Source organism: Microtus oregoni, unplaced genomic scaffold (assembly GCF_018167655.1).
Source record: "Microtus oregoni isolate MIOR12 unplaced genomic scaffold, Mior012 000007F_ref0000211, whole genome shotgun sequence".
Taxonomy (NCBI): domain Eukaryota; kingdom Metazoa; phylum Chordata; class Mammalia; order Rodentia; family Cricetidae; genus Microtus; species Microtus oregoni.
The window spans coordinates 41,250,454-41,270,333 of record NW_024543066.1 but is presented as its reverse complement, the minus strand read 5'-3'; the positions used below and the strand labels follow the sequence as shown (position 1 = coordinate 41,270,333).

The 19,880-nt window shown below is 40.8% G+C and overlaps 1 protein-coding gene across 2 annotated transcripts in view; it reads right to left on the bottom strand.

The window, feature by feature from the left end:
- Supt3h (SPT3 homolog, SAGA and STAGA complex component) overlaps window positions 1-16,727 on the bottom strand; it is a 348,399-nt gene extending 331,672 nt beyond the window's left edge. Inside the window, exons 1-2 of one of the 2 annotated variants that reach the window (XM_041656171.1) lie at window positions 16,519-16,727; window positions 4,237-4,337 (exon numbers count right to left, since the gene is read on the bottom strand). In XM_041656171.1, the coding sequence (XP_041512105.1) occupies window positions 4,237-4,337 (101 nt within the window). In that variant the 5' untranslated portion in view covers window positions 16,519-16,727. Of the gene's footprint in view, window positions 1-4,236; window positions 4,338-16,518 lie in introns of those variants that run through there. The other variant, XM_041656172.1, reaches the window with a different exon arrangement.
- Between the last annotated feature and the right edge of the window lie 3,153 nt (window positions 16,728-19,880).

Sequence of the window (19,880 nt, the reverse complement as noted above, 5' to 3'; positions counted from 1 at the left end):
AGCCTCTCTGGACTCTACTGAGTGGATACTGATGTATATTACTCTACTAGTCAGAATGCAATCTTAGAAACCCATTTTTAAAAATTGAACTGACCATTTAAAACTGACTAATTCTGTCATTCAAAAATAAGAAAATCACTGCCATGATTTAAAATTAAGGTGATAAACTGGCTGGATTTTTGCATACTGCAGTCACAGCACAATTGTACACTCAACAAGAAAAGCAAATATTAAGGAAAACCGAGAAGGTTTTGGTCTCTAATCATGCACTAGCCAAGCAGCCCACTCATTAGTCTGGTTGTTTTTACTGTTTCTATCAGGGGTTGTTTCAAATAAACTTTCCAAATGTAAAATTACTTCATTAATCAACTTTAAAAGTAAAATGGATTGAAAAGACCCATGTTTGAAATCTGAGAATACAGTAAAAGGCATAAAAAGAAACAAAAAATGAAAGTTCTTAAAATTTGCACTTAGAATTTGTTTTGGAGCTTGTTGAAATGATTCCTAAAAATTCATCTGGAAGCATAAAAATAAGAAGGGGCCAAAAATATTTTAAAAAGAAAACTTATGTGGACGGACTTGAACTATAACAGCAAATATTAAAACACATTAAGAAGCTATAATAACTACAATAATGCAGGGCTGGCAAAGGAAGAGAAAAGTCAATGGAACAAAACAGAGAGGCAAGGGGAATCATTTATTATCTGATAAAGGTAGAGTTTCAGTTGTGAAGGAAGGAAGGTTTATGTAATTTGTGGTGGTAGACCCCCTCCCTGACAATATAGAACAACAAAGTGGATTAATATTAAACTGTGGAAACCAAAACCTGAAATATAGGAAAGTGCACGAAATTAAGAGGACTTCAGGTCAAAAGCGGAAGCAACAAGGCAGCGTACAACTGACTAAGCTACATTTAAAAAGAAGAAAAAAAGGAAAACTTACACTAAACAACCTTAAGGGTGCTGCCAAGTGCTGGGAGAAGGGAATGCCAAGGGAGATCCTCAAAGGAGGAAGCTTTTTAAGACACTGAAAGTTCTTAATAAACTACAGAAAACCAAGACGTTGGTTAAAAAGACAAAAAAAAAAACTGTCTGAGAATCAGAACATAAAAACATACACAGGAAATGTAAGTGACCAACTATGCTGAAGCTCAGTGGCCAAGCAGTTTGACAACACAAAGCCATGTTGATGGGCAGGGGTAGGGGTGTCGTCTCTCAGAATAAGGTAAAGATGTAAATCAGTTCAGCTTCCTTAAAAGAAAATTAAAAAGTTAGTACCAAAAAGGTTATTAAAAACTTCTTCTTTGATTTTAAGGTAATAGGTGCCAATATTTTATTTCATAGTTTTAGTAACACTGGAAAACTTGATTAATAAAGACTAAGACCACACACGCTGTTCAGAATATACTGAATGGGTACAAAAGATAGTCATTACAAAAGTGAGTAGTAACTACAGATTACTAAGAACCACGAAAATAGAAAAAAGCTAAGAATAGAGGTGCTGGAGAGATGGCTTAGCAGTTAAGAGCATTGACTGCTCTTTCAGAGGACCCAGGTTAGAGTCTCAGCACCTACCTGGTGGCTCACAACCAACTGTAACCCCAGTTGCAGGTGATCCTGCACCCTCTCTCGCTCTCTCCAGCACCAGGCAAACAAGTGGATCCCAGACAGACTTGCAGACAAAACCGCACACACACAAAATAGAACCACAAGGAATCAGCTCCCATACATCCACATTCCTGGTACACAACTTGCCCTTGGCAAGGGCCACAGTAGACAGCTCCTTTCCTCTGGCTGTGTGAGCCTTCTACCTCCTCTAGCTCATAGAACTCAGGAGCTGCCCCCAGGCTCTTTTTCTTCTGTTTATTAAGGCTGGCACTTTGAATTTATTAACTGAACTAAACAATTTTCATTGTGATTGACAACTAGTTAGTTTTCGGTGAGACCACTCCTTGAAAAGAAAAAGACTAAGTAATGTTCCACAGTTAGACAGCCTGTAGCCAAAAGACAAACATCTTACTACTAGTTAATAGATAGGGAAGGTGGCAGCAACAGAGGACTGAAACAGCAACATCAACAGGCTTAACTATGAAGCAGCAGCAGCTAGGATTTGGAGTGAAATTCCTGCAGTATGCGGGGGATTAAGTGTGGACCAAGCATTGCATGCGTACTGACTTCACTCATGTAGCATCTGAAGCCTAAAACTTTTAAAGCAATGGGATATACTGACAAATTTAAAACAATTCCCCTCATTTGGACTCCAGTTCCCTTTCTGAGGAAAAATTCATAAAGGGAAAAACTTCAGTCTCTCCATGCTGAATGTACTATTAGGAGTGGCCTCTCCCTGAGGTCTAAAATGAAGGAAAAGTGCACACTTATTCCAGAGTCACAGCCAACAATAACCTTTACATTCTGAACCCAGCTTAGGTAGATCGCTTGGGAAGATGTGTGCAAAAGTATTTAATTCAAAGTACTGAATTTAGCTTTTCTTTTGCTCAACTTTCTTAAATGGTCTTAGGTCTATCAGAAATAAATATTAGGCAGAACCACCCCTAAGTTTCTGTTTTCCTTTTATAGAGCTGGTTTTATAACTCAGAGGTCAATTTCACAGTCCACATGGTGCTTGCTATAAATACTAGTTTTGGCCATGAGGCCTGAAGACAGCAATGAGTGGCAGATAAATGTGTGAGCATCACTGACGTCCAAGGAAACTTCATTTGCTGAGACGGGTTACATGGCTATAGTCTGCTGCCTCACGCTACAAGTCACCCAGTGTTTTACCTACTAACATATATTGTTTTAATAAATCCTATGAGATTAGGTTTAGAACATTTCTTTTTTTATGGATATTAGGAAGAAAGGTCAAATAAGACTATGAAAGGGAAATTACTGTTAAATTTGTATAAAGGATACATGGGGTTCATTATATTATAATTTAAGGACTCTGAAGATGTTCAAATTCACATTAAAAACTACGAGTAAATCAATTTAGTGCCACAGGAAAAAAATGAAATTTATCACCTTATCATAAAGTATATATTCAATATTTTAAATATAATTACTGTAACATAACACAAAAGTCTAACAAAAAGACCATTAAACTATAATGAAAAACTTAAACATGTATACAAATATATAGACTCTTAAAGCATTCCACAATTTAAAATATAGGCAGGCTCACAAAATTCAGCTTCTAAATTAGTGTTTATCCCCATTTTAGCAATCACAAGTGTTGTTAATTTTCGGTTTTAGAACATATTTTAAAAGAAATAGATTATATTTACATGTAAGTTTGTTATTTTTCAAACGAAAGCATAAATTTTTATTTCTCAGTTTTAAATTCTAAGAACTCAATATTTATAGATGATCCATACAACCAAAGTTCTCAAGATCCTCAATAATTAAGACTATAAAGATAAGCTGAAAGCACAGAGTCTGAGATATTATGACATTAACGCTTTCAATGCTAATACTTTCTTTGAAGTATGTCTACTGAGAGACTATCAAATGCGATCAAACATACCAAAACTGTGCTTTGAACTATTATTATCACACAGTAGAGTCAACCTGCTCTAAAGGCTATCAATATACACATGAGAAAGGCATTTAAACTTTCCACAGAAATATTCTTTTAAACTCCCTGATCATTGCGATCATTGAGAACCACTGGGAAAGAAGTACCATTGCCTCTTCTCATAGATACCGGTCTCCTGAACCATTAGGAAGGAACTCAGAGCTTACATGGTTCCCTAACTAATCTGCTTCCCCACCCAATGAAGATAAATTGTCTCATTCACTTCAAGCTGAGGATAGCTTCTGGGAAGAATTCTCAAACAAATGGGCAACTTCTCAAAGATTCAATACATGTGATTTTTTAATGCTTTGTGTTTCTCACAATAATCTGAAACGCAACAGTTCAAATATTACCAAAATTAAAAACTACTTTGAATTAGGTTCACCGACTTAGGAGAACTAATAAAAACTGCAACCTTCTCTGAAAATACTTTGACTATCCAAAAAAGGTGAGCTGGCGCCCAGTTTTCAGACGCAGTGCACCAGTGCAGCACTCAGAGCCAATCCTGCCTGTCTCACTGTAGGTATTTCAATGCTGAGAGCACTTTACTTCTGTTTAAATACAAATTCATGAAGCTAAGATGTATGCATTTTATTTCCGTTTCCTTTTTCAACACTAATCAGGGTAAAACAGCAACAGTAACACATGTGAAGACACACTCACAGCATGCTCTGCAGTTCTGCAGCAAAGCTTACAGCCTTCCCTGTGTTTCTTCCACTACTCGAAGTGGCAGTAGACATCGGGCTAGCTGCAGTATTATTCATCTAAAGGAAAAGGAAAAAAAATAAAACTTACAAACATATTTAGCTATAAAAAGTACACAAGACAGAAGCAATTCTAAACTACTTCAAAAAGTACAGAAATCTTCAAATTTCAGATAATTTCAGTTCTGTAGTAAATCCATCTGTCTTCTACTTAATGTCTTTATTCAAATGAAAATTAGTATAGCAGGAGAAAAGTGCTTAGTCAGCTCAGGTATCAAAGAATCACCTACATGACTGGTACACAGTGTCTACACTATAGTAAGTACTAGAACAGAAATACTCATTAAACTACTTTGGCATCACTTGGTAGCTCTCCAGAGTGTCGCACAGCAACCAAAGTCCCATTAGCGATTCTTCAGGGAGTGTCCAGCAGCCCCTTAACACATATTCCCCCATTTCACACAGGCCAATAAAAACAAAAGTCACTTTGGGAGATGGGGAGTTGGCTGTAGCAATCGTGATTGCTTTGCGAGCATGAGGGCCTGAGTTCAGATCCCGGCACCCACATAAAAGCTGGCACAGCAACACACTCCTGTACCCGAGCCCTGAGGAAGAGAGAGGCAAGTGGATTCTGGATGCTCTTTGACTAGCCGGTTTAGCTGAAATAGGGAGCTCTGGGTTTTGAGGAATGACTTTGAGGACTGACCTATTCTGAATTACTATAAAATGATAATAGATCTGCTGCTCTATTATCTAGCATGGCACAACATACCTAATCTTACTGAACACTTAAGCATCTAGGATAGAATGTAGCATCTTCTTTGGATACTTTCAAATAGAATATTGTTTTGCTAATTAATTAATTAATTACTGTGAAGAAGTGACTGAGAAAGACAACCTGATATCAATCTCTGGCCTCCACATACACCACACACACAGACAGGACACACATATGTGCGCATGCACAGGGACACACATGAACACACACACTTACTTTAGGAGTACCAGGTAGAATTTAAAGATGTTCTTATAACTATAATACACAAAATGAGAAAACCACAACATAATCTAGTTCTCATTTGAACCAAAGGCTAAATTATGGCAGAAAATCAATAGATCAGAAGTGGGCATTATATTTTATAATCTTATGAGCAAATAACTGGCTCAATTTAAAATGTGACATTTTTCCTATCAAATATATCAGGCTGATATATAATGAAAACTAGCCAATTCTAACGTATATATTTTTATTTATTGTACACGACACTAAATTAAATAATAAGAACTAGTTAAGAGAACATAAAAGTCATCAAAGTAAGTACTAATTACCATACTATAAACACAATAAATATTACTCCCTATGTTTATATCAACCTGATAATACCATCATTTTTCCCTAAGGTGGGAATTAGAAATACTTTGCAGATTCTATGGAAGAACATCCGAACTTGAAAACACATGTTAAAACAGTTGAAAGAGAAGTCCAGGAATAACCTAATTGTACGACAGCCTCTAGAGTTGGTGATGCACAGAAGGGCTGGTCGTTGACACCACTGCAGAAGGCAAAGCCCAGGCAGAGAAAGAACTTTTCTAGGATGGAACATCTGGCCTGAAGAGACAGCCTAAAGGGTCACAAACTACATATTCATAGGAGACAGGCTTCCAACCAGTGAAGACATGCAGCCCCATCCTGTGCATCAGCTCTCAGCGGCCTATAGATGTTTTCCCATTCTGCACATCTCAAAGGCAGAGCATATTATCTCTTTGGGCTAGGAGTCACTAACTAGTTCCCCACACACAGTTCCTGGCAAATCACACAATGTCTACACAGGGTGCTCTCTCCTGAGGCTCTCTTGCTGATAGCCAGGCTCACAGTAATGGAAGAAAACATGCTTTCTGTGGAACGTGTGAGATGAAGTTAGAGTTGGGCATAAAGATCTGATTTCAACGTTTGGCTTCAGATGCAGACTGTCTGGGTTCAATCCCCAGCTCTGTTACTTTGTTAAGACTTTACAGAAGTTACTTTACTTCTCTCTGCTTCCATTATCTCATCCATAAAATGTGAATAATAGCCCTGCTTTTTAAAGATTATTGTGACAATTAGATGAACTCATACAGAAAACAATTTGGAACAATCTTGATACAGTAAGTACACAATAAATGTTAGCTATTAAAAATAAAGATATTTAAAATACCCTATCTTGATCTGACAAAAGCTTTTATATCAATTTAGAGTAGCTAACTTTAAAAATCTCCTATCTTTCACCCTCCCTATATCCATGACGTACAGGAAGACAAGGTCCTCTTCTGCCCCTTTCTCTATAGAGCCCTCTACTAACTCTTATCTCTCTCACTCTCAGGTCACTCTCCATATGGCTGTCAAATTCATCTTCATAACATGCCCTTTTAATCTGACCAAATGTGTGGAAAATGATAAAAATCACCAAGGGGATCTAGACCAGGGGCACTCCTCAAGGACAGGGTCCATGAGGCTAAGCTAGAGAAAACGCTACTACACCCAAGTGTCCAAGATGAGCAGCTTTTGAAAAGGCCACACGGCACAGGGCTCTAGTGCGAACAGCACCTTAGTTATATCATAATAGGTGTGTAGAGATACTTAAATGTGATGATGTCTGAAATACCCTGATATTCCTTTGGCCTATGCTGAAGGCTAGAACTAAATAAGGCACACAACATGAATACTCTAAAAGACAAAAGCATTTCACTCAAACTGAAACTAATGCCCAAACACATTAAAAAAAAAAAAAAAGATCTAATGCTAAGAAAAGTTATCACTTTCCTTTAAGCCTAAATTTGCTCTGTTTTTCACAATAACTTTTGAAATGATTACTATTTTTCTACAAACAAAGTAAGGAAAGAAACTACCCACATTGCCTTGTTCTGTTTCGGTTCTGAGATACCCTCATTATTCCAAGTTGGCAATGAACTTGTTATGTAGACTCCCTGCCTCCACCTCCCATGTGCTGGGATTTCAGGTGTGTGCCATCAAACTCCAGTCTGAAACTTGGGTTAAAAAAAATAATAATAATTACCCCACCAATCTATGACTAGGAGAAAACAAGAACTACAGATTTCTACAACCAGACCATCAGAAAGAGAACACACAGCCTCCCTTTTTCAAGAACCACTTAGACACACCCCACACACCCAGTGTTTTTAGTGGTTCAAACACGAGGCCTGGTGAAATACTAACCTCAAGGATTGTGTATTAACCCCAACCTCCCAAATCAGGCCTGGAGTTGAGCAGTTTCAGATTTGATACACACAGCACTGTGTGGGGTTTATAGCCTAAAGTAAGTGAGGCACTGCTGAAGCGATCTGTCCCTTTCTTCAGTTCAAATCCAGTCACCCTGTTTTAACTTTCTAAAGAGGACAGATTTCATAGAGCGAATTTATACGAAGGGCCAAGCCCTAGGTTTGATGCCCAGCTTTCTTTCAGTTGTCTCCCACTAGAAATGGTTCCTATCAAGTGTATTTATTGGTAAGAGGTAAAAAGTTCCAATCCAAATTTATTACAACCACAACCAGTCTTCCACAGACAAGTTACTTAATTTCTAAATCAAACAGGTGAAGAACATTTTTCTTGACATGATGAGCTGATAGCTCATTAGACTCCAAAATAATTCTTTCCTGTACCCACATTTTGTTTGATTTAGATAATTACTTCTTTAGACATTAACTTCTTTACACATCAAAGTCCTATCATTCCAATGCTTTATTTCCTTTCTTCTAGACATAAAAAAGTCTGTTAAAAGCAGAAGCACTCAAGTCAATTTTCACTAATAAATACAGTTAACATGGAACTGAAACCCTACTGTAATCTTCTCAATGGGTTAATGTCCTGCAGTTGTTTCAGCTTCCACAGGGATGCAGCTGCTTGCCATATTTTACAAAATGAATTCAGATGTGCAGATTGAGTCCCAGATCATTTCAACATGCCAGCTTAAATGTGAACCCCAGGAAAAAGTTCATTTCTGATTAATTCTGCATTAACCTGATCACTAAACCATATTTCCATTCTGGAAAATCAAAATTTGTTTATTTCATCTAAACATACATGTGTATGTATGTATATATTCACACAAACTTCCTTTCATTAGAAAGTACTGCTGCCAAACACAAAAAGTCCCAACTGTAGTACAGGGTAAAGACAGATATCACAAAATGCTGTGGATATGTTACTGGGTATCCGTTGAAGAACATATTCTGTTGACAACATGACCAAAGAAGACATCCCATGAACAACATTTCTTCATAGACCTCAAAGAACTGAGACTTATTATTAGTTTCTATATCCTAGAAGTAATATCAAAATCTGGGCTATAAGTCTATCAACCAACCAGCAATTAAGAAACATAATGGGAATGGCTAGTTCTGCTTTATTACTGGCAAGGAACATTAAGTCAGATCCATGCGTTTACTCAAACATCCACAGAGTCTCAATCTTAATTATTTCCTAACCTAGACATCTATTATAAATAATTTTTTATTAGAATAGTTTTATAAAACCCCAAAAGCAGGAAAAATATAGGTAATTCAACATTATTACGTCCTCCATTTTGGTTTAGTGTTAAAAAAATCAAGTTCCATCATAATCCAAATTTCTACTGATATGAAAAATACCAAAAGATCAATCACTACAAACGCAAAAACTCAAAAAGTGTAAAAGTATCTATAAAATGTCTATAGCATGTAGAATAATAACACAAGTTTTCTAGCCATGGGCAAAACATACCCATTCTTTTCCAGAATACAGCACGGGCAGCCTAGCCCAGGTCCTGCTAGAGTCCGCTTTCCCATTTGAAATCCCATGAGCCAGGATTAGTTTCTTTCATTTCAGCATTCCAGCAGCCCACACTGCACCCTTTAAGTTCTGCTCACAGCAGTCACATCCAACCTTCAGTCTGCAAACTACACGCAGCCCAGCAAAGCTACGAATGCAGCCCAGCTGGTTTATAGATGGCATCATACCACAATGTCAAAACGTCGGATGTCTATGGCTTATGACACTCTAGGGCTTCTCTAGCCCACAGGTCCAAATTCTTTTTACAAAAGAGTTCCAAAAGCCTACAAGTCACATGGTCAGATAGTCACAGCAAAAACCAATTTTCTCTATTTCTGTATTTATTTCTTTCTCAATGCTATGGCAAATGCCTGATGAAAGCAACTAAAGAAAGGATTTATTTCGTCTCACAGTTAGAGAGGTCACAGTCAGGCATAATGGTGATAGTAGCTAGTCACACTGATCTACTATCAGGAAGCAGACACAGATGAACACTGGGGTTCGTGTGTTCTTTTGGCTTTGAATTAAGTTTGGGACCCAATTCTACAGGCTGTGATACCCACATTCAGATGGGTCTTCCCTCAGTTAAAGTTCTTTGGAAACACCCTCAGAAGCATTCCCATATGTCTTCTAGATGATTCTAAGTGCAGTCCCACTGACAATGAAGATCAACCACCACAACTGGTTAATACTATCTTAGTGAACATGCATTATTCATTTCAAACTTCTGTCCCATACTGATTCCCTCCTCCAGCATCTCTGAAACGACACAGAAACAGAAACTCATCCCTGATTGGTTTCCCCTCACTCTCCCCTATAAGAAGTAACATGCCTTCTATTCCCCTTCTTATCATAAAGGCACTGTCAATGTCTTTTTAAAAGACTGAACGAGGGTGGTTCAGCACTTGGTTATTCATTCATAATTACTGGACACTGACTGAAAGCCAAATGGTCTTCTATGGCCTCAGGATATAATAATGACTAAACCAACAACAACAAGAAACCATTATAGGGTCAGGAGTAAACTCAGACAAAAACAATTTGTAGTACTATAAAAAGCAAAGTAAACAAATGAATTTCAACTACAGGGTGACGATATATGATCTGAACAAAAATGCAAGAGGCAGTGTTCAAGAACCTTCCCCTAAAACCACTGTGGGCAGAGTGCAGTGAACAGAAAATGCAAGCAACAGAAAGGGAGATCCGTGTCATAAGGAGGATGCAATACTAGAAAGCCTTGAAGGCCAACAGCGGTTAATTTTTACTGAAGGAAAATACTAAGCTATTGGAGAACTTTGAACACGGAATTTTTTAAGGATAGCTGCAGAATGACCCAGGAAAGCAGAAGCCACTTAAGTTGTATAGACAAGAGATGTCAGTGCCTTTGATATCTGGAACAAGTGGAAATAAGAACATATTACAAATGTCGAGTTAACTTGCAGGTAGAGTAGGCAATGTAAGAAGAGCAAAGGTGACAGAAGCTTGACCTCAGAAATTAACAACACAACTATGCTATTATTTAATAAAAAGAGGAGGAGGCTTGGAAATAAGACCAACAGAAGCAAACAAGCAAAAGTCCACACAATTCCAGTTAAGAATGTATTAGACAACGATCAGACACTTGGGGAGGAGCATACACAAAGCTTTGTGAGAGATTCAGAAAGGGACTGGTACAGGCTGACAGAGTCAAGTCTTAAAAGATAATGCCATGGCGAGGGGAGTTTCGTTGGTTTGGTCTGGCTTGCATTGGTTTGGTACAATGCCTTGTGTTACGTCACAGGCTGGCCCTGATATTCCTGGGCAGTGGTGGCACTCATCTTTAATTCCAGCACTCAGGAGGCAGAGACAAGTGGATCTCTGTGAGTTTGAGGCCAGCCTGGTCTACAAGAGCTAGTTCCAGGACAGGCTCCAAAGCTACAGAGAAACCCTGTCTCGAAAAACAAAAACAAAAAAAAAAAAAAAAGGAAGGAAGGAAGGAAGGAAGGAAGGATGAAAGGGAGAAAGAAATTACTAGGTAGCTCAGGCTAGACTCAAACTTGCAATCCTGCTGCCTCAGTCTCTTGAGTAAAGAGATTAAAGAACTACATCATCACACCTGGCTGGACATGGGTTCTTTAAAGGATTAACTAACCAATACACCAGAACCTATACTATAAGAATCAACTGAGGTCTCAGGTTCACTTCCTCCATCTTTCAGGAATGATTTGTGAGGAATGATCTCTCACAAAGGTATTATAAAGAATACAATGAAGCAGGGTGTGGTGGCACATGCCTTTAATCCCAGCACTCAGGAGGCAGAGGCAAGCAGATCTCTGTGAGTTCAAGGCCTGTCTGGTCTACAAAGTGAGTTTCAGGACAGTTAGGGCTCTGTTACACAGTGAAAAATTGTCTCAGAAAAACAAAAACAAAAAAATAAATAAAAAACAATAAACCCACAATGCAATAAGGACTCAAAAATATACTTGAATTGAAAATAAAAAAATTTATAAAATGGAAAGGACTATCACTCAGCAACAGAATTCTTGCCTTAAATGCATAAGTCACGAGGCTCAATAAACTGCAATACAATACAATACATGCACGCGCAGGCACACACACACACAAAATAACAAAACATTTTCATTTCCTTGTTACCTAATGATAAGTTAACTTACAGACAACAGCGCTCTCTGCCACACAAACATGGGAGAATCTTACTATATTTTTTCCCCTAGGTTCATATTAGCCTAAAATTCTATTCCATGTGCTTTAATGCATATTATTGGCTTTTTCAAATTTTGTTATAAAAAATATTCTTTACTAAAAGTATATATAAAAATGTACTGTAGACTACATCTAACAACACAGCCAAAAACACACAGCATCCACACTGGCAAATCCCATAGCAAACTCATTTTTTGACAATATTGTTTTTACAGAAAATTCAATGACTTTATGGGTTTTTCTTTAAGTATGTGGGAAATCTAGCCATCACTTAACAATCCTAATAGTAAGTCATATAGCAGAAAACAAGGATTTTTTTAAATGAGTAGATATTTTTAAACATTACAATTCTCTTCTAGCCTACAATCATGTTTTATAAATAGTCATCCTTATAAGAAATCTATTGTCATCTAATATTAAGCATATACAATTCACCAATGGTAATTTAATGATGTGGTTACAATACAGCCTGTGTGGCTAATGGCGATTTAATTCATGTATATGAAGAACTAATGGACTTGGGCTTTACTTGGTCTTTTACTGCAGTAACTTAGATTTTTTGTTGTTTTGTTTTTGTGTTTTTTTCCACAATCACCCTACCAGGCCAGTACCTTCCCACTACTGATGAGGAAACTAAAAATACTGGCTAAATGTCTCAGACCTAATTATTTTTTTCTTTTTAAATGTAAGGCTTTAGGCCAAAGAGCTGACTCAGTAAAGAACATACAACTCTTCAGGGGACCCAAGTTTGGTTCCCAGAGCCCACATCAAAGGTTCAAAGATGCTGTAACTCTAGTCCCGGGAGAACCCAACATCTCTGGCCTCTGCTGGTACCCACACAGATGTGTGCGTACATAGAGAATTAAAATAAATCTTTTTAAAAAGAAAAAAAGGGGAGGCTTTGATCTCAAGTAGCTGATAACCTGATCTATGGAGGCATATATCTTAACAAAAAATTATCAATTTTAAAAATGCCTAGATTTTTCATTTGTAAAAGATGCCTATCTCCAGATACTCTAAAGTAATATGAAATTATCAGAGCTACAACCATTGCAGTCAGGGGCTGACACTGCCGTTAGTTATCTGAGAGTCTAGTAAATTAAATGATACGTCCAGATAGTCTTTGTTTAAAGGAGACTGTAGGCCATGACTAACCAACAGGCCAACTAAACCATGTAAACCGGTGGGAGGGGCCAAGAAGTGAGCAGACTTCAAACCACAGTTTGAAAATCACTAATTTCATCCAAATCCCTCATTTTTCAGGTGAGGAAACTGCAGCCCAGAGGGGTTTCTTGTACTGCCCAAGGACACACACCACTTTTTTTTTTGTTTGTTTGTTTGTTTGTTTGTTTTTTTGTTTTTTGTTTTTCGAGACAGGGTTTCTCTGTGGTTTTGGAGCCTGTCCTGGAACTAGCTCTTGTAGACCAGGCTGGTCTCGAACTCACAGAGATCCACCTGCCTCTGCCTCCCGAGTGCTGGGATTAAAGGCGTGCGCCACCACCGCCCGGCCACACACCACTTTTTAGTGACACAAGCTTGGACTAAAACTGAGGTCCCCCTGACTCCTGGCCCAGAATCCTTTCTTCTATACAATGAGGAACACACAAATAAAAGTGGATCATAATTAACTCACAAGACCTTCACAAGGAATTGGTCACAGTGAACTTGGTTGTGAACTATCTGCCTATGCTCACTCGGTGTAGCAGGAAAGCGCTGAGCTCTGGAGTTCAAACACAGGCTCTGAGGCTTATCATGTGACCTTGGGCAACTCATTCCACCTCTCTCCCTCAGTTCCTCTAGAGAGGAAACTTACACACTTCCCTCCCAGGGTTCCTGAGATAATGGCTAAGCAAGGGTGCACAGAAAGTGTCACAGGAGCTGGGCGGTGGTGGCGCACGCCTTTAATCCCAGCACTCCGGAGGCAGAGGCAGGCGGATCTCTGTGAGTTCGAGACCAGCCTGGTCTACAGAGCTAGTTCCAGGACAGGCTCCAAAGCCATAGAGAAACCCTGTCTCGAAAAACCAAAAAAAAAAAAAAAAAAGAGCACAGCACTTTACAAACACGTCAGGGTTTTAACATTAAGCAAGCTCAAAGAGGGCAGCTCGTGAGTGTGACAGTCTGTTCAAGGCTAAAAGTGGGACTACAGAAGACACACAAGGCTCAGTGGCATTACCATCAACATTTAAAATAACAAACAGAACAGCTCATCCCCTTCACTTAACATGAATTCAGTTAACACAGTAATGCAATGGCCGAATCCCTTCTCATAATGTAAGTGAAATATAAGCAAAATCACTGACATTCTAATACATGAAAAGCAGGTTTCCGATTGATTTACTATCTGACCTCACCAAAACACCCGTTCTCAAAAGGAAAACAGGACGATTCGATCTCACTGTTTTTACTGTACCGGCATATTTGTAGCCCTTTACACCAAATGGGGCCAACAAGCATATTACCCAAGATTTCTATACAAAGTAAAACATTTAAATTGCCAGTACCTAAAGGGACCAAGTCACTCTCTGGCCTTATTCCAAATATCCTATGAGGGAAACAGCATGGACTTTGTCACTGTTTTCAGCAAGTGTATTTTGGAGACTGCAAAATTGCTAATCCTTCCAAGACTAAGAGTTCTGACACGCTTAAAAAGCGTGGCCACGTTAGCAAGTCCAAACTGGAATGTTTCTGACAGTACGAAAGGGGTCCTGGTAGGAAGCATGCTGGGACGTGACTGTCCCAGAAAACTTAAGATAGTCTGTCCACTCGAGACCAGCTCAGTCTGACTTGCAAGTCATGAACTAATCTCTGCTTATGATGTAACACAGGAGCTTTAAACTGTCATTCCAGAACCAAAGGCCAAGGGCAACGTTTCACAAATACCAGGCTGGAGTTCAGAGTGTACTACCCCGACGCCGTGACAGTTTCGTTTTTTCTCAGGGTTTCTTTTCAAGGACTGGGTGTGTATAGCCTAGTGGCAGAACCACCACTTAGTAAGTGGGAGGGCCAGGGTTCAATCCCCAGTACAAAAAAAGGAAGAAGGAAGGGAGAGGGGAGAAAAAGGAGAAGGCTTTTATGTTCAAGATTTACAAATACTCAGTCAAAAAATAGTTAGGCATATTTCAGAGAAAGTAATCTCACGACACATTGATCACCAAATTTCACTTTTCTCTTCAGAAGTTTGAATATGGATACTAAAATGACTTCTAAAATTGCCCAAATATTGCCACCATAATTTATTAAACTGTCTTATTATACAAAAGGTTAAAAGGGGAAGCACCAGCTTTCAAAGATGGTAGGAAAAAAACAAACGGCAGCAATAAAGAGTTGCAAGCTTTCACAAAGAACTAACTCGGTGATAAAAGACAGTGGAAGCCAGCGCTGATTAAAGAGAACTCCAGCTAGTGTTCTCTTTCCAGCTAAATCTGGCGCTAGCTTTCGAACCAGGGAGTCAAAGGAGTGTTTTGCTTTAATTTGCCAAGCTGTAAATAAATACTAGCAGGCCCACGCTTTGAATGAAAGGCAATATTTGGACATAATTATGAATCCTTACAGCATAAATATTCCAAAAGCTGAGCTGACTTAAAACTCCACCAAATCAAAGACCGCAACAGCTCTCAACTTTGCAGGCCTGTGTGATCCCATGCAACAACCACCGTGCGCGTGGGTGGCCACTTAAATTGTAATTAATTTGCTACTCATCAGTGGCACCTGCCACGTTTCCATTGCTCAAGAGCCACCTGCACCTGATGGCTACCATACTGGAAGCCCACCGTGTATAGCATTTTCAGCGTGGCATAAAGTTCCCCTAGGCAGGGCAGCCCTCAGGGTAGACCTACTGTATTTAAAGGTCCCCAGGGTGGGTGAGGGGATTTGAGGGGCCACGACTCACAACAGCATAACCCATTACGTTCTGCTTTTATCAAGTATTATCAAGAAACCCTTTAGTCGTTAAATTCTGTCTCTCTGGAACACACAGAAATTCTACCAGTTGTTTCAAGCAATCTTTTACCGGTGATCTGGGAGACCCAGGTGTCTCCCAGATAAACATGTCCTCATTTCTTTCTGAGTTCCCACTAAACTCCAGGGACATGATGCTAATTTATCCGGGTATACAATAACGATACTGCTTCCGGGATCCTGTCTGAACGTCAAATATATTTACTATCCCTATAACTCCATTCTCATTTGTCACAACAACTGTCCTGACTTTCCTAAGGGAAGGCAAGGTGACAATTTCTTAACATGGAACTCATAAGAAATCACAGCAGAGAATTCTGCTGGCTTTTTGTAAGCTTTAAGTACACAAATACTCTCTCATAAATCTGGAGCTAGGCTATTGTGATCCCCATCTACACCCCACAACACGACCTAAATGATTTCCCCCAGGGGTCCCAGAGGCGGGCGGTGACAGCAGCATCTCTGTGTCCTCTGGGTCTCTCCTGGCAGGCTGAACTTCCACTAATGCTACCTAACTTCCACGAAGCAGAGCTTTCCTTTTTGAAGGTCTCCCCACCCCAACACAACCTGGGTGGCAGGCGAAAGGTGCCTCTCCGCCCAGCCCAGGGCTCCCCTCGCCCCACGCCCACCGACGACGGGGAGGAGCCATGGCGCACCCCACACTCGGCGGCCTGCACCCGGCTGGGCCCGCAGCCCTGGGCCTGACCTCTGGCTGCCACGTCCCTGGCGTTCCCATGACCTCGCCCCACTCCCCGCCGCCCCCACGCGCCCCACAACCTCTGCTTAAGGACACGTGGAAGCACGTCTGCGCGTCCCGCGTGGAGAATGAGAGGGGACAGAGATGGCGCGGTGTCTGCGGCGGCGGCGGCGGCCCCGGGACACGATGGGCAGGGGGCGGGGAATGGGGGGACAGAAACTGTGGAAAGGGAAAAGGTGACTGGGCTAGGCTGGAGGGGGTGCAAGATGGCGAGAGCGCCACTATGAGGGGCGGGGGTGGCGGAGACTGAGGTAACTAGACGGACGCGCCAACCCATGCGAGGAGAGCGCCTGCGCAGCCGGCGAGGTGGCGCGCGCCGCTCCCGCTACTTCCGCCACACTCCGGGGGCGGGGCGTCGTGCTCCCGCCAAGGCGGAGGGAGCGGCGGTCTCAGAGCTGGAGTGGCTGTGCGGGTCGGGCTGAGGAACCGGGTATACCCGGTGCAGACACACTCTGCAGCCTGCCGGAGTGAGCTTATGGGTCTAGGATTTTTTAAGGAGTCGGTGTCTGCACTGGAAGTTTGTCCGTGCAAGCTTCTCTTCAGGGGTCGGGGTGATTAGAATCTTATCCTGTTTCGAATGACAGGCACAGAGTTCGGAAAGACCTGCACCTCAGAGAAGCACTGTGTGCTGACCCTGGGTTCTGGGACCTTGAAACACCAGCTTCATTCACCCCGCCTATGACAGCCCATCTGCAAAGTTTCCCCCAGTTCTTTAATTACTTAAAGAGTACGCTTTTGTTGTTGATAACTTGCGATATCTGGAAGGTTTTATACACAAGCCTTGGTCATTTTTCCTCTGGCACCACCTGTATTGAATTGTATATGTGACCTCTTCTCGCGGTTGATGGTCGCAGAAGCAATTCTTTAAAGCATCAAGACAGTGGGGTCTCCTGACTTTCATGGCGCTTTGTGAACTGTTGTTTATATTTTTAGCAGTTTTTTTCAGCCGTTTAAGAAAGAAAACATTATCCATACTCAAATCCTACCACTTCAAATATTACTTAATAAGTGTCCAGTGATTCACCTTTCCCAGGGCTTTTCAAGCACTGCTGCTTCCGATAACGTCTTGCTTAGGAATGTATGTGTTCTGAAGTGATCCTGTTTGCTTAGCTTCTTTAACAGAGCCATTCATTTAAGTATCTCCTCTGTGGATTGCAGTCGTCTTGTGTCTAATTGCCAGACACTTCACTACTCGTCAAATACACTTGCCAAAGTCTATTTAGGATGTGGAGACTCAGCATGAAGTAAGTGTAAATCCAGGCTTACTCATCCTAGGCAGAGTGTACCAGTGTATGGGAAAGTAGCCAAAATCGTCATTACTTCTTTTAAAAAGTAAGATTCGATTATATGCAGTAGGTGAAAAGACAGACTTTAGTATATGGCCAAGAAAATAAGAGATAGGGCTGGGCACAGAATTGGAAAAGTCAAGGTCAGTCTTGATTACTTAGTGATTTTAAGACCTTCCTGAGCTACTACTTCAGACCTTTCTGTATAAACAAACAGGAAAAAAAAAACTGCTGTGAAAACAGGAGACAGAGTATCCAAAGAAATAAAATTGCAGGTGGATCACTTTAATTAAGATGTCATTGCACGGGCATTTCACCTCCAAAGATAAAGACCAGATTTGACTTATAAACAAATTATAACTGTCAGGTCCAAAAAAAAAAAAATAATCAGGATAGATTCACGGTTCCTATCAGGTTACCAAAACGCAGGTTGGCCTCCAGGAGGGCTCCCTCTGCCACAGCTCCTGAGGCTCTTCTCAGCTCTTCTCCCCCTAAACTTCTCCAGCTCCTGCCCCCCTTCCCATCCCATATAACCCTGCTGTTTCAGCCTTGTGCTCTCGTGCACCCCTCTCTCTTGGTCTCCCTCGCAAGCATTTCCTTGTCTTCCTCTCTTGCTCTCCACATCTCTCTTCCCATGGCCAGGTGAGTCTGCTGACTGTGTTCAGTCTGCTGCCTCCTCCCTGTTCTAGACTTTTCCAGATGCCTCTGACTGTACTCTCCATCATATCTACAAGAAAACCCTTCCCCTCAACCATACCTTGTCCTCAGTTTATAAAGTAACAAAACTAAAACAACAAACTCTTGCTGAAATTAAAGCTTTGGAGACCACCAGGGGAAATAGAGCAGGAGACCAAGTGAAGTCACGTCACCCCTATAACAAACAAAACACCCCCCTTCCCCCCCATTTTGTTTTTTTGAGACTGAATTTCTCTGTGTAACAGAGCACCCTGGCTGTCCTGGAACCTGGAATTCTCTGTAGACCAGGCTGACCTTGAAGTCAGAGATCCGCCTGTCTCTGCCTCCCTAGCACAGGGATTAAAGGTGTGTGCCGTGTACCACCCTGACTGCAGATGCCCCATCTCTTGATGTCATTAAAGGAAAATGAAGCTTGCTAGTGTCAACTTCCACGCGTCTCTGGCATGATCATCTTCAAACTCACTAGTACAAAGCATGCATTCCGAGGCCCCCTCCCTTCTTTGTGATGATTGCATTAAATGGCCAAATTTTATTTATTTATTTTTGCTTTTTTCGAGACAGGATTTCTCTGTGTAACAGTCCTAACTGTCCTGGAACTAACTCTTGTAGACCAGGCTGGCTTTGAACCCACAGAGATCCAGGCTTTTATTTTAAAAGCTCTAAGTCTATGGAGGCTTTTGGAGGTGGTGCCTGCCTAGAAGTGGACCACTAAGGGTTTGTACCTGTCCTGGTTCTGGCCTGCGTTCTCAGCCTGTGAATGGTTCCAGCCTCAAATCCACTGCTCCCCACCACACCCCTGTGTCCTTTGGCAGGCTGAAATCCCTCTTTCACTGAAAGCTTTCCTCCCTTAAGGAGATATTCTACAGATATTTTGATCACTGTGTCCCAGAATACACAGTCAACTGTCAACTGGCTACATAAGTCTTACTAAGGCTGTAGAAAGACAGAGATATTGCTGCGGAAGGCTCTAGCTCAGGAAAGCTGCCCACCTCAAGGCAGACTGGAGGCAGAGAGAAAAGGAAACAGCACACCTTTCACGTGACAAAGGAAAACCCCCAGTAACACACCTCCAGGAACCTCCTTTCTCTGACTAGGCCCCATCTTCTAGTTCCCACAACCTCCCAATCATGCTATCAAATTATGAATTTGTCAGCAGATTGAACTGCCAATAAGGTAAGAATCTGCCCAATAAAATCACTTCCCCAAAGCCCCTGAGCCTACAGCTAAGCCTTCAACCGGAGTCTCCAGAAGACACTACAGAGTCAAAGCGCCCGACACAGGTGTGTTTCACTGTGTTTTTAAGGAAATACGAGGAAATTGAAGACTCTTTTTATTTAAAATAAGAAAAGAACAAAACCAAAGTAAAATATTGGGGGGGGGGGGGCATTAGTACTTGAAAA